This window comes from Schistocerca nitens, chromosome 4, assembly GCF_023898315.1.
Source record: "Schistocerca nitens isolate TAMUIC-IGC-003100 chromosome 4, iqSchNite1.1, whole genome shotgun sequence".
Taxonomy (NCBI): domain Eukaryota; kingdom Metazoa; phylum Arthropoda; class Insecta; order Orthoptera; family Acrididae; genus Schistocerca; species Schistocerca nitens.
The window spans coordinates 814,367,731-814,390,694 of record NC_064617.1 but is presented as its reverse complement, the minus strand read 5'-3'; the positions used below and the strand labels follow the sequence as shown (position 1 = coordinate 814,390,694).

Genomic DNA, 22,964 nt, shown 5'->3' with positions numbered 1-22,964 from the left:
ATACCATTGAGTTCAAACAGTGCGTGCACACTGATAGAGATACATTAGAAACCAAGCAGATGACCACTGAGGATTTTATTGAAGATCTGATTGTCAATTTTTGAAAACTTTCCACTCATTATTACGTTGCAACGCACCAGAGCAAGTACTTAAAATGGATGAAAGAAAGCTGTAAGCCAAATGAACTGATCATATTAATGGACTTCACTGAAAATTTTCCTTCTTTGTCCAGGATGCAGCTCCAGGTTTTCACTGGAATAACATCCAAGTAACTTTACACCCATTTGTTGTGTACTTCAGAAATAACTTGGACATCAGCAGCATCAGCTACTGCATAATAAGCGACAGCCTGAAACATGATGCAATCGCTTTACATGCTTTTATAGTGAAATTAATAGAAGATCTAGAGTGTCTCCTTGTAAAAATCACACACATTTACTACTTCAGTGATGGGTCAAGCAACACAGTACAAAAACTTCAAAAATATTCTCAATCTCTGCCACCATCAAAATGGCTTTGGAATCTCAGCTGAATGGAACTTTTTTGCTACAAGCCGCGGAAAAACTCCAAGTGATGGAATTGGAGGAACTGTAAAGTACCTGGCAGCAAGAGCAAGTCTTCAAAGACCAACCGAGGACCAAATTTTGACACCAACTGATTTGTTTAAATACTGTAGAAAGAATATCAGAGGAATCCAATTTTTTTTTCACCTTCCAAAAGAAGAAACTGAAACATTAAAAACTGAGCAGGAAGCAAGGTTCAAAAATGGCTGCACAGTATCAGGAACAAGAGAAAATCACCATTTTGTGCCATTAAATGAAAAGCAAGTTTGTAGTAAGAGTATCCAATGATACAATTTTTTTTGGTGGCAAATGTTGACCAAAGTCAAGCAACAGTTTCATTCAGAAATATTACTACCTTACAACCGGGCCAGTACATTGCCTGTATATATGGTAAAAAATGGTGGACTGGTAATGTGTGTGAAGTTTCAGAAGAAGAAAATGATGTTTTAGTCAGTTTCATGCACCTCAATGGACCCGCACATTCATTCTGTTGGCCCGCTAGGCACAATGCTTGTTGGATTCCAAACCAACACATTATTCCTGTCATTCCAGCTCCATCAGCAACAAGAATGGGCTGACATTATAGCTTGGTTGAATCAACTGAAATTGCTATTAATAACACATTTCGGCAAATGAATTAATAAGAACTGAACTTTTTTTCCCCACTAGAAGCAAGAAAGTTCAATACAGAAGACTTGTTTTGTCTTTATTAGGTACAAATATATATTTTTTATGACATTGTAAAGCAGGAAAATAAACAACTTACCTCAATAGCCCTATTTGATTTTCTACGGCGCTTTGGCACATGATCTTCCACCTCATCTACAGTTATGGAAGGACGATGCTTTCTCCAAGATCTAATAGTACGGACCACGTCCACATCAAGGTCATCTTCAGACCGGGAGTAACTTAAATCTGATAGCAGCGAACCTTAAAGAAAAACTTTTATGACCAACACTACCAATTATTATCTATTTATTTGTATACGATACACATTTAAAACAAGTGAATAATAAATTATTTTCATTTACACCTTGGGGTATCACTGCATGACTGTTAATGGACTTCAGATTTGATGGATGCAAGGATAAAAACAGGATGTCCTGCCACAACCCATCACAAACACAAGCTGCAGTCCCAATAACACTGATGAGAAGCTTTAATGAGTCTATCAGTAAAACCGCTTTTAAGTTTTCTTATGAAAAGGTGTTTTTTTTTTTTTTTTTTTTTTTTTTTTTTAAATGAGGACTCCAAGACTTGTGTGCACCATGACCACCACAGCAGTATTAGTAACAAAAGGAGGGTCAGCATTTGTCATTTTAGGAGAAATCTTTATTTCTGTTACAAATCAATTTCAATCACTGCATGACCATCATCAGTGTTAGTATTGAAGCCTTATGGACTCAAATACAAGCAGTAAAACTGCAATATCTGAACACACCAATGACGAGTACCAGCCAGACAGAACTCGGCTGGGCTAGCCCAGTTGCATATGTACCTTTGGTCTGACAAGTAAAAATGTAACTGGGCTAGCCCAGCCCAGTTCAGTCCGACAATTACTCTGCATTTGTATGTGCAGATATTGCAATGTTACTGCTTGTATTTATGAGTCCAACACTAGCACTGATAATGGTCACACAGTGATTCAAATCGATTTGGGGAAAAAAAAAAAAATTGTACCTCAACAAACAATATTGACCCTCCTTTTGTTATTAGTAAGAAATGATAATAGTCAGGCATAACGAACATAGCAAGATTTACTTAACAGCCCAATGAAATCTTTTCAAGAGCTTATCATGAATGTCACAGAATTTATAACAGTGGAATCATAGGCATAATAAGAAGAAATTTTCTAATATTGTATTCGTCACTGCCATTAAAAATACACTCCACTTCCACCTCCTCAGTAACAGAGACTATTAAAGATAAAGGTAAGAAGAGTGATGACAATCTTTTATATGGTCTAAATAACCAATTCTTTGGTAACAGGTATGGCGAATTAGATCAAACAAAAATTAATCCTATGGGGAAAATCAACTTCAACTTCATGATGGAACAGGTCCTGGAATTCAAAGCCTTAATTTGTGGATCAAACTATGACTTGACTACGTTTCAGTCAAAGAGACACTCAAACATTGTAGCACAACTTAGTATAGATTTTCATTTACTTGTCAGCCCATTCTTGCTTTTGGCTGCTGATGTAGCCTAACTCATAACTTCCAACTTGAGGTGACGGTCTAGCAACACCCCAACTGAATGATCTGCATGCCCAATTCAGAAATTCACATTTTTTTTTAATATTACCCTCAGAACAATATCCCCAACTGCACAGACAAGCTGCTTAAGTTATTTCAATGTTGTGACTTAAGATGCAAACTTTTTCCCCCTTGTTCTTTGCCTCTCTCAACCTGTGAAACAATGGTGGCTATGGACTTAGTTTTCTGTTAAGTGTTTTACACATTATGCAAGCAACACAGAAATGCCTTAACATTGTCACCAGCATTTCAGTAATGAAATGACACTGTTCATCTGAAGAGGATGAAGTGACATATTAACCCCTTTGTAGGCCATGGGGGATACACTTACCACTGTCTGTTTTTTCTTACTGCATTGTATCAGTTCTGTAAGTGCCTGGTGTGTAGTAGTAATCTGCTGCATGAGCTGCAGTTTGTTGCGAAATGTCTCTTTTAGGGCTATGAGAAGTACATATCAAACCAAATAACATTTTAATTTTCAAGGGAATAATATTTAGCACCAAGCCGTTTCTCAAAGAGACTTGGGCAGCATGTATGTATTGAACTGGGGAGCTAGAAATGACAGAGGCTTCATCCCCACTGTAGCCCTCAGTGGTACACAGTCCAACAACAGGCTACAGCAGTCCATTCAGCCCATGGCCACCCCAACCCAGGGTTATTGTGTGGTTCGGCCCCCAGTGGACCTCCTCGGGAACGTCTCATTCCAGACAATGTTTGCATGGTAGAGTAATTATGGTGTACATGTTAAGTGGAGACAGTCTTTACGTAGCTATCACTGACATAGTGTAACTGAGGCAGAATAAGGGGAACCAGCCCGCATTCACCGAGGCAGATGGAAAATGACCTCGACGCTAATTTGCAGATGGATTCGTGCCGGAGATTGGCACGAATTCCCGCTTGGGAAGCAGTGCGTTAGACCGCACGGCTAGCAGGGAGGTATACTTACCACAAAATTTGTTTGTCTTCTGTTGACCTTGGGAAGCACACTTTTCACCAAATTAGTGGTTTTACAAAGCTTCTGTGAGTAAGTCTTACCATGTCTGGATGTGCCAATCATCTTGTGGAAAAAAAAAAAAAAAAAAATTATCTGCTTTATTTTGACATTGACTCGCTACAAAAGAATGTGCCCATGAAAGTGTTAAGAAATACATTTGAAGGTGAATGTGGTGTGTGCAATTTGCATCAGCTACAAATGACTTTACCTTATTCTCCACTGTTATACCATGCTGACAGTTGCTGATAATTGGTGGCCCAACTGACTTAATTGATAACTGGGTATATAACCACCATAACACTTTATGTAAGATGAATCTCAACTTTTCCCGCATTACAAGTTCCTGAAGAAACTTTGCACCACATCAACATTTTCTTTCTATCTGACTGGTACTAGTAGTAATTTTGACAGTTCCTTACAGAAACTTGCATCATCTGTGAAAAGTCAGATGCAATTAATAATTTCTGTGAGGCCATTAACATACAATATTGACACTGGCGATAGTAAGACTTCCCTGGAATGCACAAAATTTTTGTCTTTCGCTGAATGGTCATCAAGATAACGAGCAACATTTTGCCTGTCAAAACATTTTCCATGAGCTGCAAACTTGGATACATATCAAACAGAACTATTTTATTTAGTAGGCATCTAAAGCACTGAATCAGAAGCTTCAGTCCGTCTAGAAGTATCAAATCCACTGAGCCATCTCCATCCATGGCTTCCAGCAGATATTACATCCAATGTGTTACGTAATTTCAGAATAACGAAAATGATCATTGCTACTCACCATGTAGCGGGTATGACGACTCGCAGAAAGGCACAACAAAAAGACTGTCATACAATTAGCTTTCAGCCAACAAGGCCTTTGTCAAAATTAGACAACACACACACACACACACACACACACACACACACACACACACACACACACACACACAAAAGTATGGCCCATGTGGCAAGGAGTTGGGAATAGTTGTGCACTACAGATAAATAAATAAACAGATGATGCAGGACAATAGATTGCATGAGCAGTGGATATCCTTTTGAGACTGGGATGGCTTATGGGCAGTACATTCCACATTTTCAAATATACCCTTTCCTCCCCGTAACCACCTCCTCTCTCTTCACAGGAACTCCCCTGACGACATCTGCACCAGTCTAGCAAAGGCGGCGGCAGTAGCAGCAGCAGTACAATATAGGTTTTGTATGTGTTTCCTGTGTAAGTTAATTCTGAAGGACATCCTAAAGCTCTGCAACATTTTAAGTCTTGTTTAGGTGCCTGTCAAAACCACAAAAAATATAATGAAAGCATAAATCAAACAACTGGGTAGTGGTCCTGTATTGGTACCTGTAGTATCACAGTCTTCTTTTATTGCACTGAGTCTCTGTGCTTCAAGGATGTTAGCATCTTGTCTCCCTATGCTGACACGACTGCGGCTGGCAGTGTTATTTAAGAAAGCAAGTCTTTCCTTTGTTTCATCATTTATTCTGTTTTCTATGAATACTACCTCTCTCACCAGACCAATCTGCTTCTCCTGGAAAAAAAAGAAAGTTTTGGTTCTAACATAGCACAAGCTGCATATCACTAAACTAAAATGGAAATAAAATAAATGAAATTTTTTAGACCTTAACAGCATGTACCGGGTGGTTACACTTAAACTGACAATGTTCTAAGTGCTGCAGTGTTGGCTGTATACATCACAGAATGCTGGAACATGGTAGCGTGTTTCCTAATCGGTGTACTTATGAAGTATGCTGAAAAAATAATACTTCCACTTTCTGCCGCCAGGTGAAAAGATGATGCTATAAGCAGTCAATGTGGTTTGGGTGCAGGAAAAGGGGAGGAACAATCAAACACATGACAACCCTAGATTTGGAGCATGGTTATTACGATATTGTCACATTTTAAAATATGTGTTTAATATCTTCTCCTGACTCAGGAACATGCTGCATCTCTAACACAGCTTGTCTGACAGTAGCTCTCAGCATATCTGGTGTAATCAGAGCAATATGTTGCCATATGCTATCCTTCAGGTCAGGAAGTGTCCAGATACATCCCTGATAGACATGACCTTCCAGATATCTCCACAACCAGAAGTCACATGGATTTAGACAGGGAGGTCTGGAAGGCCAAACACCTCGAAACTGCCTAGATAATGCAATCATTACTGAAGGTTTCTCGAAGCAAATCTGTCACCTGTCAAGCAACATGTGGTGTCCCCCCACCTTGGAAGAATGTATTGGTGTGAACACAGTAGCATTTATGTGAAGCTGGAATCATGTGCAAATGTCACTGTACACCTAACTGACCAGAAATGTGTCATTCTTGAAGAAGAACAGACCAAGAATGAAATCACACCCACCAGTCACATAACATGAGTGCTGTGGATGTTCCTGCACAACACATGGTTGGTTGGTTGGTTGGTTCGTTCAGAAGAGGGGGAGAAGGCACCAAACTACAAGGCCATCAGTCCCTTGTCCCCAGCAAAATAATTACACAACGGAAAGAACAAAAGAAAGGAGATGTACAGCACAATAACAAGAGAAAGGAAGAACCACAAGAATGACAGGACAACCAACACTACGGTGGACAAAAAAAGGAAAGGAAAACCATAGAGAGAAGCAAGAAACAGGTAGAAGGGGTAAAAACAAGAGCAGATGACTGTAGCCATGAGAATAAAAAGGGAAAGCCAGCCATTATGCGACACATTAAAACATCCACCCTAAAAGTATTAGAGTGGAAAACACAAATGGGACAAAGGACATGCGCTAAAACATATATAGAATGATAAAACCCAACGTCGCATATAAAACGTAAAACTAAATTAGCTGATGAGGCCTTGTCAGCTAAAATTAATGGCAACGAGTCCTGTAACTGAAGAGTCTGTTGCAGGGCATCCAAAGAAGAACAGCTCACCAAGATATGGGCCATGTCAGCCAGGTGCCGCACCGAGACTGAGGTGGCTCATCACAGTGCAGGAGGTAGCCATGTGTCACCCAAGAGTGGCCAATGCGGAGCAAGCAGAGAACCCCAATGTCCCCACGAGAGGCCCACATGGAGTACAGCCACACATTCATAGTCTCCTTCATGGCACACAGTTTGTTGTGCATGCTGAGGTTGTGCCATTTCGTCTCCCGAAGCTGCAAAACCTTGGGGTGTAGTATTGAATGCAAGTCAATTGCAGAGAAGCCAATCTCCAAAAGCGGTTTCTGCGTAGCCTGTTTGGCCAGCCTGTCTGCAAGTTCGTTGCCTGGGATTCCAACATGACCTGGGGTCCACACAAACACCACGGAATGACCAGACCATTCCGGCGCATAGATGGCCTCCTGGACGGTCGCTACCAAAGGATGACAAGAGTAGCACTGGTCGAGAACTTTTAGGCTGCTCAAGGAGTCAGTACACAGAAGACATGCCTCCCCAGGACATGAAAGGATGTGCTCAAGAGCACGTCATATAGCCACCAGCTCGGCAGTGAAAACGCTGCAGCCATCAGGCAACGAATGCTGTTCAATATGTCTTCCATGGACATACGTGAAGCCGACGTGAGCATCAGCCATCGGTGTAAACCACTTTGTGGCCTCTGTACTTGTCAAGAATCGAGGGGAAGTGGCAGTGGAGAGCTGTGGGGTTAACAGAGTCCTTAGGGCCATGTGAAAGGTCCAGGCGAAGCTGCGGCCTAGGTGTACACCAAGGAGGCGTACGTGAATGGACCTCAAGTATAGGTGGTAAAGGCAGGGACTCCAGTTTGGAAAGAAAGGATCGTACATTAACTGCAATTGGAAGCCCTGACCTGGGCCGCCGATTTGGGAGATGAACCGCCGTGGGTGAGAATGGATATGGTGATTCAGATGCGCAGGAGAACTATGAACGTGTGCTACGTAACTGGCCGGCAGTTGTGCATGCCTAACCTGCAATGGATGCACTCCGGCCTCCACAAGGACGCTTGTCATCAGACTCGTCCTAAAAGGTCCCGTCGCTAGGTGAACACCACAGTGGTGCACTGGGTCGAGTAAATGCAATGCTGAGGGCACCAACTAACCATAAACCAGACACTCATAGTCAAGGCGGGATGGAACAAGGACTCTGTAGAGCTGCAGCAGCATAGAGCGATCTACACCCTGGTTGGTGTTGCTCAGGCAGCAGAGGGCACTGAGGTGCTGCCAGTACTTCCACTTAAGGTGAGGAAGCCAAGACAATCGGGTGTTGAAAACCAGTCCTAAAAATCGATACGTCTCTACTACAGTGACAGGATCGTCAGTAAGGTAAAGCTCTGGTTCCGGATGAATGGTACGAAACCAACAGAAGTGCATAACACATGACTTTGCGGCCGAAAACTGGAAACCGTGGGCTAGAGCCCATGACTGCGCCTTGTGGATGGCTCCCTGTAGCAACACCAGTACTGGTGGAGCAGGAAGTGCAGAAGTTGTCTGCATATAGAGAGGGCGAGACGGATGGCCCTACAGCTCTGCTAGACCATTAATGGCCACTAAAAATAGAGAAACTCAATACAGAGCCCTGCGGGACCCCTTTTGGATATAGGGGGAACTATGGGAGGCACCAACTTGTACACAGAAAGTACGAAGAGACAGGAAATTCTGGATAAAAATCTGGAGCGGGTCTCTGATACCCAACTTTTATAATGTGCCAAGGATATGATGGCGCCAGGTGGTGTCATATGCTTTTCGTAAATCAGAAAAGACTGCAACAAGGTGCTGGTGTCTGGAAAAGGCTGTTCGGATGGCAGACTCGAGGCTCAAGAGACATCAGATTAGCAGTGGTAGAACGACCCAGGTGGAAGCTGCCCTGGTTCAGAGCCAGTAGGCCACATGACTCCAGGACCCAACTCAACCGCTGTCACACCATACATTCCAGCAGCTTAAAAAGAACGATGATGAGGCTGATGGGCAGATAGCTATCCACATCGAGTGGGTTTTTGCCAGGTTTGAGCACTGTTATGACAGTGCTTTCCTGCCAGTGCGATGGAAAGATGTCATCGCACCAGATGTGGTTGAAGATCAAGAGGAGACATCACTTGTAGTGAGACAAGAGATGTTTAATTATCTGACTGTGGATCCGATAGGGCCCAGGAGCTGCGTCAGGGCAATGTGCAAGGGCACTGAGGAGCTCCCACTCTGTAAATGGGGTGTTACAGGGTTCACTGTGGCGTATAGTGAAAGAGAGGACTTTCCCTTCCATCTGCTGTTTGAGAATGCGAAAGGGTGGGGGGTAATTCTCCAACGCAGAGGCACGAGCATAATGCTCAGCAAAGTGCTTGGCAATCGCATTTGGGTCGATAAATAACACGCCATTTATGTTAACACCAGGAACACCTGTTGGGGTCAGGTACCCAAAAACTCATTTGATCTTTGCCCAGACTTGGGAAGGTCACGTATGGCACCCAAAGGTCGAAACGTACCGCTCCCAACACTCCTGTTTCTGCCTTTTGATAAGCTGGCGAACACGGGCACATTGCTGCTTAAAGGCTATGAAGTGCTCCAGGGAAGGGTGCCGCTGTAGACCTCGCTGACGCTCCTTGATTGCCTCAGCGACTTCTAGCGACCACCAAGGGACTGTCTTTCGCCGGGGCATCCTAAAGAACGAGCGATCGCGTTTTCCGCCACAGAATCGATCGTAGTAGTTACCTGCTCAACCACCACATCGATGTTACCACGTGAGGGAGATTCAACAGTGACAGCAGAGGTGAAAGTTTTCCAGTCCACCTTGTTTAAAGCCCACTTGGGCAGGCGTCCATGGGCCCAACACCAGGGCAGTGATAGGAAGACGGGGAAGTGGTCATCATGTGCTCTCCAGTGGATAGATGTGAGAAGGCCAGGACTGCAAACTGAGAGATCAATGGGCGAATATGTGCCGTGTGCAACACTGAAATGTGTGACGGTCCCAGTATTTAAGAGGCAGAGGTCGAGTTGTGACAGTAAATTTTCGACGTCTCTGCCTCGGCCAGTAAGAACTGTGCCACTAAACAAGGGGTTATGAGTGTTACAATCTCCCAAAAGTAGGGAAGGTTTAGGGAGTTGATCAACCAGTGCAGCCAAAGTGTTCAGGGGGGTACTGCACCAACTGGAAGAAGATACATGTTAGTTATTTCCTGCGTCGTCCTTATCCTTGACAGCCACAGTTTCAAGAGAGCTTTAAGGTGGCACAGGTTCACTGCATACTGAGTTCAGGACGTGAACACTAACTCCACCTGACACTATTATAGTTGCTATCGTCCCTGTAATATCCTTTATGGCCATGGAGGGCAGGGGTCCGCATTGCCAGGAACCAGGTTTTTGGTGGGGTTTAAGGGCGCTCAACTACTGAGGTCATTAGCGCCCAGTCACTGTTGTTAGAGCACAGGGAATCTAGTAAAACTCAAGGGGAGGGGGGACACCAGAAAGACCTAACAAAGATGTGGATAAAATAAGTAAAAAGGTTAGATGTCTTTGGACAAGCCAGTCAAAGTTATAAAACGCAGAACACGAGCAGCTGCTCGAGCGTCATCAGCTAAAATATCCGGTAAAGTAGATGGCAGGGACAGGACAACACGAGATTGACTAATGCAGGGACACGACAATAAAACATGGCGCACTGTTAATGCCTGACCACAAGGGCACTGCGGGGCTGGGTCACCGGAGAGCAGGTAGCGGTGGCTAAACTGGCAATGCCCAATCCGCAACCTGGTCAGAAGGACCTCCTCTCGCCGAGATGGTCGGGAGGAGGTTGTCCAAGCAGTTGGGAGTGGTTTTACTGCCCGGAGCTTGTTTCCTTGGAGGGATGACCAAGCATCCCACCACAACGACACAAGCCTCTTACAAACATCCCCACGAACGTCAGATGACGGGACACAATGGGAGGCTGGCCGAGGCAGGAGGACTGCAGCCTTGGCTGCAGCATCCGCAGCCTCATTCCCAGGCACTCCTACATGTCCGGGAACCCACAGAAAGCTGATAGGAGAACCATTATCAGCGAAAGAATGGAGGGACTGCTGTATCCGTTGAACCAAGGGATGGACTGGAGAGGGAGCTCCAAGGCTCTGAAGAGCACTGAGTGAGTCAGAGCAGAGTACATACAATGAACGGCGGTGGCAGCGGGCATACTGAACGGCCTGATGGAGAGCAAAAAGCTCGGCCGTAAAGCTGGAACATTGGTCGAGGAGCCGGTATTTAAAGGTGGCGGCCCCGACGACAAAGGCACAGCCGACACCATCGTCAGTTTTGGAGCCATCGGTGTAAATAATGGTGTGACCGGCAAGTCGAGCACGAAGTTCGACAAACCGTGAGCAATACACTGCAGCCGGAGTACCCTCCTTCGGGAGTGAGCTCAGGTCGAGATAAATATGATCCAGAGCCTGGAGCCAAGGTGGTGTCGGGCTCTCACCCTCTCTGAAGGTGGTAGAGAGGGCAAAATCCAATTGTCGAAGCAGGCGACGGAAGCGGACTCCGGGGGGCAGCAGGGCAGACACATACAACCCGTACTGACGGTTAAGAGAATCGGCGAAGAAGGACTGGTAAGAGGGGTTGTCGGGCATAGACAACAGCCGGCAGGCATACCGACACAGCAGTACGTCGCGCCGGTAGGTCAATGGTAATTCGGCAGCTTCAGCATAAAGACTCTCGACAGGACTAGTGTAGAAGGCTCCGGTCGCAAGACGTAACCCCCAATGGTGGATGGAGTTGAGACGGCGTAAGAGGGATGGCCGAGCAGACGAAGCTCCCATAATCCAGCTTCGATCGGACTATGGACAGATACAAGTGAAGCAGGACAGTGCGATCCGCTCCCCAAGATGAACCACTAAGAACTCTGAGGACATTAAGGGAACGTGTACAACGGGCCGCCAAATAAGAGACATGCGGAGACCAACACAGTTTCCTGTCCAACGTGAGCCCTAGAAACTTAGTTGTTTCCACGAATGGGAGAACAACGGGACCGAGATGTAAGGATGGCGGAAGGAACACTTTATATCGCCAAAAGTTGATACAAACCGTCTACTCTTCAGAGAACCGGAACTTATTTGCCACGCTCCATGAGTATAGGCTGTCTAGACAACGCTGAAGGCAGCGCTCCAGGAGGCATGTTCTCTGGGCACTGCAGTAGATCGCGAAGTCATCGACAAAGAGAGAGCCTGAGACATTAGGTGGAATGCAATCCACAATTGGATTGATCGTGATGGCAAAAAGGGCTACGCTCAAGACGGAGCCCTGAGGCACTCCGTTCTCCTGGAGGAAGACGTCGGACAATCCGGAACCCACACGTACCCTAAACTTTCGATCCGTTAAAAAGGAATCAATAATAAGGGGCAGGCAACCGCGTAGGCCCCACCTGTGCATAGTGCGGAGGATACCTCCTCTCCAACAGGTATCATAAGCCTTCTCCAAATCGAAGAACACGGCTACCGTTTGGCGCCTTCGCAAAAAGTTGTTCATGATGAATGTCGACAAGGTCACAAGGTGGTCAACAGCGAAGTGGCGGCGACGAAAGCCGCATTGGACATTGGTAAGTAGCTGTCGAGATTCAAGAATCCAAATTAACCGAGCATGAACCATGCGCTCCATCACCTTACAGACACAGTTTGTAAGAGAATTGGGGCAGTAACTAGAAGGAAGGTGTCTATCCTTCCTGGGTTTGGGTATAGGAACAACGACGGCGTCAGGCCAACGAATGGGGACCTGACCTTCGGTCCAGACGCGATTGTAGGTACGAAGAAGGAAGCTTTTGCCCGCCGGAGAAAGGTGTGCCAGCATCTGAACGTGAATGGCATCTGGCCCCGGAGCAGAGAACCGGGACAGTGCAAGCGCACGTTCGAGTTCCCGCATAGTAAAGGGGGCATTATAAGTTTCCAGATTCAGCGAGTGGAAGGAAGGTCGCCGAGCCTCTTCTGCCTCTTTCCTGGGAAGGAAGGCAGGGTGGTAATGGGCGGAGCTTCAAACCTCCGCGAAAAACTGGCCGAAGGCGTTGGAGACAGCCACAGGATCAACGAGGACCTCATTACCTGAGGTCAGGCCAGGTACCGAGGAGTGGGCCTTAATGCCAGACAGCCAGCGCAGGCCACCCCATACGACAGAAGAGGGAGTAAAACTGTTAAAGGAGCTGGTGAAAGAGGCCCAACAAGCTTTTTTGCTGTCTTTGATGACTCTACGGCATTGCGCTCGGAGTCGTTTGTATCCAATACAATTCGCCAACGTAGGATGGCGGCGAAAGGTGCGTAAAGCACGTCGTCGAGCACGGATAGCGTCTCTACAAGCCTCGTTCCACCAGGGGACGGAAACGCGACGTGAAGAAGAGGTAGTACGAGGAATGGAACGTTCGGCAGCATTGATGATAACAGCCGTGAGGTATTCAACCTGACTGTCACAACTGAGAAAATCGTGGTTCGGAAAGGTCGCCAGGGAGGAGTAAAGTCCCCAGTCAGCTTTCGGTATGTTCCAGCTCGAAGGACGTGGGGATGGGGTGTGGTGCAGGAGACGAACAACACAGGGGAAGTGGTCGCTCAAATAGGTGTCAGAAAGGACAGACCACTCGAACTGACGGGCAAGAGTGGTAGAACAGATCGAGAGGTCCAAGTGGGAGTAGGTATGAGTAGAGTCCGAGAGGAAAGTCGGGGCGCCAGTATTGAGGCAGACAAGATTGAGATGGTTGAAGACATCCGCCAAGAGTGAGCCTCTTTGACAGGATGCAGGAGAGCCCCAAAGGGGATGATGGGCATTGAAGTCGCCAAACAATAAAAACGGCGGGGGAAACTGAACAATTAAGTGCATCATGTCAGCCCGACTAACAGCGGATGACGATGGAGTGTAGATGGTACAAACTGAAAAAGTAAAAGCAGAAAGAGTAATACGGACAGCTATTGCTTGGAGTGCGGTGGTCAATGGGATGCGATGGGATGGTAATAGACATCGTCCCGAACGAGCAACATGACCCCACCATGAGCTGGGATACCGTCCACAGGGGTGAGGTCATACCGCTCCGAGGTATAGTGGGTAAAGGCAATACGGTCAGTCGGGCGCAACTTGGTTTCCTGGAGACCAAGGACGAGCAGACAGTGCAGGCGGAGGAGCAGTTGTAATTCCTCCCGATTAGATCGAATACCTCTTACGTTCCAATGCAACAAGGCCATCGCTAGTCAAAAAAGAGGGGGAACGAGACGGGGAAGAGCTGGTCACCTCGACGGCCGCGGAGGGCCAGGTTTCGAGGGAACAACGCTACAACCGGCGGGAGGCGGATCCTGTTCCATCGAGTCGTCGCCAGCTGCGGCCGCTGTCCCTGGTTGTGTAGGAGGGGCAGCATCATTTGCCGACGAGAGGCCAGCTGAGCGCCAGGCAGCAGAGCGTCCCGGCGAAACTGAGGACGGCCGGGAGCAGCGACTCACGGACGGAGCGTCAGACGAAACGCGCCGGGGTGGAGAGGGGGATAGAGACTTCTTCTTGGAGGCCTTCTTGGAAGTCCGAGGAGGCGCAGGGATGGTGGGCTGGACCCGAAGAAGGTCCTCACACGCGGGGTCCGTTTTGGAACACCGGACCTCGGAAGCTGGGGTCCGCAACGTTTCCCCGATGGACGCCTGGGAAGAGGATCGCTTCTCAGGCGGCGGGGGAGGGGGGAGGAGGAGGAGGAGGAGGAGGAGGAGGAGGAGGAGGAAGGGTGGCCCCTGGGGCAGAGGGGGCGGGGGCCACGGGGGAGGAGGACTTGGAAGGGAGGGATTTGGGAGGTGGAGGCAGAGACCCCGGATGCGGGGAGGAGGCGGAGGGGGGGACAGGATAGGGGTGAGGATACCGCGGAAGGAGTGGACACAACTGAGGCAAACGAAGTGGTCAACGGCACGGGATGGAGGCGGTCATACTTCTTCCTGGCCTCAGAATAAGAGAGACGATCCAAAGTTTTGAGTTCTTGTATCTTCTTCTCCTTCTGATATGCGGGGCAGTCTGAGGATCTAGGCGAGTGGATGCCAGGACAATTAACGCACCGAGGTGGTGGGGTGCATGTATGTTCCTCACGAAGAGGACGTCCACAATCGCCACAAAGGGGCTCAGCCTCACACCGTGACGACATGTGCCCAAAGCGCAAACACCAAAAACAGCGCATAGGAGGCGGGACGTAAGGTCGCACGTCGCACCGGTAGCACATCACCTTTACCTTCTCCGGGAGAACGTCCCCCTCGAAGGCGAGGATAAAGGCCCCGGTGTCGATGCGACAGTCTTTGGGGCCGCGCTGGACTCGCCGGACGAAATGCACACCTCGGCGCTCCAGGTTGGCCCTGAGCTCCTCATCAGATTGCAGCAGGAGGTCCCGATGAAAAATAACCCCCTGCGTCCTATTTAGTGCCAGATGCGGGACAATAAACACTGGGATGTCCCCTAGGCGGTCGCACGCCTGGAGCGCCGCCTACTGTGTGGCGGAGGTGGTCTTTATAAGAATGGACCCCGAACGCATCTTACTGAGAGCCTCGATTTCCCCGAAGATGTCCTCAATGTGCTGAACAAAGAACATGGGCTTGGAGGTGGCGAACGTCCCCCCATCAGTTCGAGAACAGACCAAATAGCGGGGAAAGTACTTCGCCCCAAGCCGGCGGGCCTGCCCCTCCTCCCAGGGAGTGGCCAAGGGGGAAAAGGCAGGAGAACCAGAACCAGAGACAGTACCTTTCCTTTTGAAAGACTCGGCCGCAGAGCGACCTGATACGTGTTGACGTTTCATCTACGAAACGTCCGCCCCGATACCACCCACTCCGACCAGGGGCTTTCCCCACGGGCGCCACCCAGCCTCAGCAAGGGCCACCTGGCAGGATGACCGTTGCCGGGAGTCCTGATGCCCCAAGGAGACGGGCATCTACTCCCTGGCCGACGTGGGGAGGGTGCAGCTCAGGTATTGGCAGTACGATCCCTGTGTTGTCAGGGGGCTACAACCTAGAGGGTACATGACGACCCCACCACAACGGGCTGGCTACCGTGCTGGATTTCTGGTGCCATGGAAAGTCCATCATGATCGTAGGTGCAGATGGGGACGCACTATGGGCGTAACTTGTACAACCCATCAGGCGTTTAGGCCCAATTTGAGGAATAGTGGGTATGGTTACAACGCCGGTACAATGCTGAGTGCCAAGGTCTTAGTGCACTGAGGACCAGTGGTACACCACATAAGGCGTCCTTCCCCAAAAGGCTCGTACTTCTGTAGAATTTTGAAAAATGGAGGTCAAACCCCAAGGGGGACCATCACATGGAAGGCCGAAACGGTTGAAACTCCTTTTAGTCGCCTCTTACGACAGGCAGGAATACCTCGGGCCTATTCTTACCCCGGACCCGCAGGGGGGACCAGGTTGCCTGGAGGGCAATGCAGAAAGCAGGTGTAAAGCTTAACACTTGCCGTAGCTCAGCCAGACTGGAAAAAAACTCTGCAATTTCACTGGAGGATGACGTTATCGCGAGGCTGGGAAGGAATGAAGCGTGGAAGAGGCAGGTTATGCCTCAGGGTCACCTGCTGCCCAGACTGAGTATTTGTAGCAATTTTCTATTGTGAATGAGGCACCAGTGACATCCAGGTCTGCAGGGGATGCCAAGATCTCCACTGCATCATCAGATGCGGAACTGATAAATTGATAGGGAGTGGTGTGTTGGGGACACCAGAGGGGTCCTGTTTCTTAGCAGACTACTACTTAGTTTGCTCACCCTCTCACTTCTCTTTAGGGGCTTGATGGGGAGATTTCTCAAAACAGCTTCAGGCGCACAGAAAGACCATGAAGCTCTTTATCCAGCAGCTTGTGGCTCCTTTAACCACTGGCAAGTGTCCGCTGTGGCATTAGTGGAGGCTTCGGAAGAGAGGACCCCAAGGGACCCCTTCCACATGAGAGGAGCCGGAGGAGGCTGTTGCTCCTCTGGCAGGGGGAAGGGGACTGCATTTGGGGGGGAGGCATGGTCCCAAAATAGGTGCTTTGGGAGCAATGGAGGAAGATTTACCCCTTACAAGTAAGGAGGCAGATGTATTCAGTCTCGACTTTTGGCGCTGGAAGTGCAGCAGGAAGACGTGTCCGAACTTCCAGCACTTGAAGCACCACATAGGGGGAGGGACGTATGGTTTAACGTCACAGCGGTAAACCATCACCTTGACCTTTTCAGGCAATGAATCACCCTCAAAGGCCAAGAGGAAGGCACCGGTAACAACCCTGTTGTCTTTGGGTCCCCGGTAAACAAGCTGGATGATATGAACACCCCGACATTCCAAATTCGCGCGGAGCTCGTCGTCAGACTGCAAGAGGTGGTCACGATGGAAAATAATCCCCTGGACCATGTTGAGGCTTTTATGGGGAGTGAGGGAAACATAAGTATCACCCAGCTTGTCACAGGCGAGTAAGGCTCGGATTGGGCTGGGGATGCTGTCTGAATCAAGACCGGGCTGTTTCACATCTTGGACAGCTCTGTCACTCCTCCAAACTTATCCTGAAGGTGTTCAACAAAAAACTGAGGCTTCGTCGGTAGGAAAGAGTCCCCATCGGTTCTGCTACAGACTAAAAACAGAGGCAAATATGGCTCTCTCCATTTTGTAGCTCAACATACTTCCCATGGTGTATCGAGAGAGGGAAATTATTTACTGTCATATCTGTCAGCATGGTATTCTATCTTGCCCTTCTTAGAGACTGCTGGTGCCATACGGTCACCAGCAAGAGATGACTTGGTCAACTTGATTAAGGGTCATCCGCCCTGATGCCACCCACTCCAATCAGGGGCTCTCCCCACATGTGCCACTGAGCCACAGCAAAGGTCAACTCACATGACGGCTGTTGCCGGGAGTCCTGACGCCCCAGAAAGACAGGCATCTACTCCTTGGGGGGAGGGGGGGTGGGGGGAGTTTACAGCTCACACATCAGCAGTGTGATCCCTGTGTTGTCAGGGGGCTACCACCAAATGGGTACATGAAGGCCCCATCACAATGGACTTGGGTACAGAGAAATCCAATACTGTAATGGGGCGAAAGAAGACAGGTGACAATGGAAGAAGATAACATACTCCGGAAACTGTCCTCACACAAATAGTTGAATCACAGGTGGTGACAAGAGAGTCAGGATATCGAATCTAAGGGCACTCTTACACCAAGTAAGGCATCCTTACCCATATGGCCCGCACTTCTGTAGAATTTTGAAAGTGGCAGATGAAACCATAGAATGGGACCTGAACTCATAGGGCCGAAAAGTGAGAGACTCCTTTTTGTTGCCTCTTACAACAGGCAGGAATACCTCGGGCTTATTCTAACCCCCGGACCCATAGGGGGGAACAGTATTGGCAACATGCATGTAAAGACTGGCTCTGTTAGCAGAGCCAATGATTCCATTGCTGGCCACAGCTTTGTTACCAGCTGCTCAAGTCAGAGATGTTAACAGCTTTATATTGAACAAGTGACAAAAGAAAAGGTATCCACACTTCTATTCTGTACTTGGCCGTAATCTCCATTTAGAATGAGAAGGCACGAAGTAACTGACCATTACCATAGCAACAACCCATCAGAGGATGAGCTTGGCCCCACCGATTCGGTCCATCACTGTCACTAACCAATAGTTGCAGCCAGAAACGCAAAAATTTACTCCTTCGCATTATTTTTCTGTGTGGTGGTTATTTTACAAGAATGTATTAAAATACCTGCAAAAGTATGTAGAAAAGTTTTAAATTGAGCCACTTGCCAAGATAACCCAATAACGCACATTAAAGGGCAGTCTGAGAATGTATCTAGGAAACACCCTGCAGCCATATTGTGTGTACATACAAATGTGAACCAACATGCTTGTATGTCCATCATTGTTATTTTCATTAAGGTATAACTGAGAAGTCTGTCCACAGTTGAAGCAACACATTGAAATAAGGGAAATAAAGGTTATGTGTGATCTACAAATACTGGAGAAAGCTGAAGGGTCATTCCACGCATTGTCCCCAGGGGATGATACAGTGACCATCTCAGAATTTAGTCATATTTGGTACAAGGATACCTATATGTCTTAACAGTAAAACTCTCAAATAGCAGTGTCCTAACTAACCTTTTTGAGGAAAATCAGTTTTGAATGCTCAAGGGTGTGTAGCTTGTCAGCCAGGCACGAATTTACAAATTTTCAGAGACCTACTACTTAGTATGTAGATCTCAGTTTTTTAATGCGTCCAGTACACAGGCCATTAAGTTCATACAACGTATAAAAAGTAGGCTGCATCATACAGGTTGTCTGCAGAAAATGTTGAAACATTCAATTTTTCAGGCTGTGCAAAGATTTCATGATTCTTGTAAAAAAAAAATCTTAACTTCGTACAAGAGAACAGTTCAGATCCCACCTTGTGCTCTTTAACTCTTTTAATCATTTCACATTGCAAAAAATTTGACACACTTCAAAGACCTGGAGGAAGGGGGTAGGGGTGAGGGCAGGATGTAGACAACTGAACTTCAGCTTGATTTTTTACTGAAATGTTTACATACCTAATAGAATATTCTTCTTTGTCTTGACAATTGCGAACCCATTTTATTCAATGACAAACAATAAAATGAACATGCCACTCCACATTCACCACTAAAGAGAATTGGTAATTCCTTGAAAAATTGTTCCTGAAAGATGTGGTTGATCCAGGATACTACAGATGTTTCCATCACAAAAAGATGTGTCTGGCACTCACATCAGCAACTGTGTTGTGCCAATTCATTCTCCAGGCATAGGAGACAAATTACAAGTAAGCAATTTCATCACTATAAATATTATTTGTGTAATTAGTACTGAATGTGAAACGTGTAACTGTTGGCTAAAATTTATGCAAAATAGAGGTTTTACCATCAGCAGTTTCAAATAAGTCTTGTTTTAATTAATCGTGCTATTTCATTTTCTCCCAAACTGTAAAGCATGAAACTTTCTCTTTTACAGAAGTCATGCGTGAAGTGAATGAAGCTGAATGTGAAGCTGGCCAATATTTGTGTTGTACCTGCTTCAATACTGCTGAAAGGAAAGAAGTCAGCTCAAGAGATTCAGACGATGTCCATGACCCATCCAGTATTCTTCGTCAGTCCCTGAACAAATCTGACACTCTGCTCAGAATGTTACCACTGAGGTCAGTTCCTGCCAGCTACGAACAAGCTTATGGAAACAAATCGCATCAAATCAGCTGTGCAGTAAACCAGAAAATTCATAAAGCCTTGAATCCTGATTCTACAGTCCAGCGAGTAAGCAATTCAAGTCCATGAAAGCAGGGCAAAGATTTTTCTGATGTAATGGACCGCCTAATTTGGACATGTAGAACTTAAACTTGCAGTGAACATATTCAAGTTTTAACACTTGCCCCACCTTCATGGAGCACTGCCAGAGTAACAGCTACTTTTGGTGTCACAGGGCACACTGTATACACAGCAAGGAAAGTTAACAACAGTAGTCGTGTATTTGCTTCTCCAGAATGCAGGAATCGTCAAATTATGTTACCTGATACTGTGAAACAAGATTGGAAGTTTTATTAAAATGACAATTTTTCAAGACTTTGTGCATGAAGGAAAGATTATCTTTCCAACACTGTAGATAACATGTCCAATGCCCTGGAAAGACCACTGTGTAAGAATTCGTTGGACATCAGATGGATCTGAAAGATGATCGTAATAAGATGATAAATTCACTTCGATACCCAGGAATTCCGAACCACTTAAATTGGAAAGAATGCACAGAAAATGTTGTGGGGAAGGTGAACCAAAGACTGCTTAGCAGAATGCTTAGAAGATGCAACAGGTCTACTAAAGAGACTACCTACACTATCAAATGTTTTTCATTCCAGTATTTGATCACAATACCAATTCTTTTGATGATGACCGGTTTCAGTCTGTAATGACCATCCTCAGATCTTTTCAAAATCATGTCCTAAAGTGATAAGGTCATAATGGCACTATGCCTATCCATCCTCTTTTGGAAGTACTGCTGCATGGTGCGAGACCTTTACCAGACAGGATTAACAGAGTACATCGAGGAAGTCCGAAGAAGAGCAGCAAGTTTTGTATTATCGAGAAATAAAGGACAGAGTGTCATGGACATAATACAGGAGTTGGGGCTGACATAATTAAAACAAAGGCTCTTTTTGTGCTGTGGTGGAATCTTCTCACGAAATTTCAATCACTAACTTTCTCTTCCAAATGTGAAAAATTTTTTTCTGTCATCATCCTACATACGCATCATACTAAAGTAAGGGAAATCAGAGCTCACACAGAAAGATATAGGTGTTCATTTTTCCGTGCACTGTTCAAGATTGTAATAATAGAGAATTGCTGTGAAGGTGGTTCGATGAACCCTCTGCCAGGCAAGTGTGATTTGCAGAGTAGACCAGCTTGTTTAGATGGATGCATATGGGCAGAACCATCATAAGATTCCAACTGCCTGTCAGTGAATATCTAGCCAAGATGGTTGATGATCTGCAGCAACACCATTACACAGGAAAACTGCAATCTTCATAATTACAAAACTGAATGGAAAATTCAGCCCATTCTGGTATCCTAGTTATTCCAGACTTGACTGAAAATTGACTCTTGATACAAGGCAAGTTGCAGGACATTAGTGCGATAATTCTCAGGCAACTCTGCATCCATTTGCAGCACACTACAATTCTGTAAAATATCTGAGCATGTGCTGTATACACAGGCACAGACTCCATGGCGCCCGAGCCCCCTCAAAAATTCGTTTCGGGAGGGGGGCAGAGGCCCCCCCCCCACCAATAATTTAAGAAAATTATTAGTTACATTATTATTCTTTAACACTCACTAGTCGACGTGCAGGCAGGGAAATCAGGACGCGCTCAGTGTAAAGACACTTCAGCTATCAAGATATTAGCAGTAAATTTTCAGAGTGTTCGGAATAAAGTTCCTGAATTTACTGCCCTCCAGGAAGCGTGTGGCGCGCAAATTATTCTCGGGACTGAGACCTGGCTGAACCCCGCCCGAGACAGGAACATGTATCGGAAAGACAGATTAGACACCGTAGGAGGTGGTGTCTTCATTGGAGTTGACAAAAATATTGTGTCTACTGAGGTCGAAGTAGAGTGTGATTGTGAAGTTATCTGGACACGTTTAACAGGGCTAGGGGAAATAAAGTTAATTGTGGAGTGTTATTATTGGCCACCAGGTTCCACCGTGGCAGTTCTAGAATCATTCAAAGGAAGTCTAAATTCTGTATCGCAGAATGTACCCGGGGCATGCTGTATTAATTGGAGGCGACTTCAACCTACTTAGTATAGACTGGGATGTCTATGGATTTATTACAGGTGGTACAGACAAGCCGCTGTGTGAATTACTTTTGAACACATTATCCGAAAACTGTCTTGAGCAGCTAAATCGACAGCCAACGCGTAACGGAAATATTTTAGATCTGGTAGCCACTAACAGACCAGACCTCATCGACAGTGTCAGTGCTGAGACACGGATTAGTGATCATGATCTTGTCATTACGACTATGGTTACGAAAGTTAAAAAGTTGGTCAAGAGGACTAGGAGAGTATTCTTACTAGAAAGAGCAGATAAGCAGTTGCTAGCATCCCACTTAGTGAATGAATCGACTTCATTTACTTCTGGTACGATGGACGTGGAAGAACTATGGGCAAATTTTAAACACATTGTAAATCACGTATTGGACAAGTAAGTGCCGAAAAAGTGGGTTACGGACGGAAAAGACCCACTGTGGTTTAACAGCGCAATTCGGAGAATGCTCAGGAAGCAAAGACAGTTGCATTCGCAGTACAAGAAAGATTGGGAGAATGAGGACAGGCAAAAGTTATTAGAGATTCGTGCTGCTGTAAAAAGAGCGATGCGTGAAGCATTCAACCACTTCCACCGTCATACCTTAGCAAAAGATCTTGCTGAAAACCCAAAGAAATTCTGGTCTTACGAAAAATCGGTAAGCGGGTCGAAGGCTTCCATCCAGTCACTCACTAATCAGACTGGCCTGGCAATGGAAGAAAGCAAAACGAAAGCTGACATTTTAAATTTAGCATTTGAGACATCTTTCACGGAGGAGGATCATACAAACATACTGCCGTTTGAGTCTCATACAGATTCCCATATGGCTAAATGATGATGGTGTCCTCTTGGGTAAAATATTCCGGAGGTAAAACAGTCCCCCATTCGGATCTCCAGACGGGAACTACTCAGGAGGAAGTCGTTATCAGGAGAAAGAAAACTGG

At 46.5% G+C, this 22,964-nt stretch overlaps 1 protein-coding gene across 1 annotated transcript in view; it reads right to left on the bottom strand.

Annotated features, from left to right (window-relative positions):
* The window catches only part of LOC126253232 (rac GTPase-activating protein 1-like), a 163,668-nt gene that overhangs the window by 123,480 nt on the left and 17,224 nt on the right, over window positions 1-22,964 (bottom strand). The window contains exons 3-4 of the mRNA XM_049954422.1: window positions 5,161-5,347; window positions 1,330-1,493 (exon numbers count right to left, since the gene is read on the bottom strand). Of these exons, the coding sequence (XP_049810379.1) occupies window positions 1,330-1,493; window positions 5,161-5,347 (351 nt within the window). The remainder of the gene's footprint in view (window positions 1-1,329; window positions 1,494-5,160; window positions 5,348-22,964) is intronic.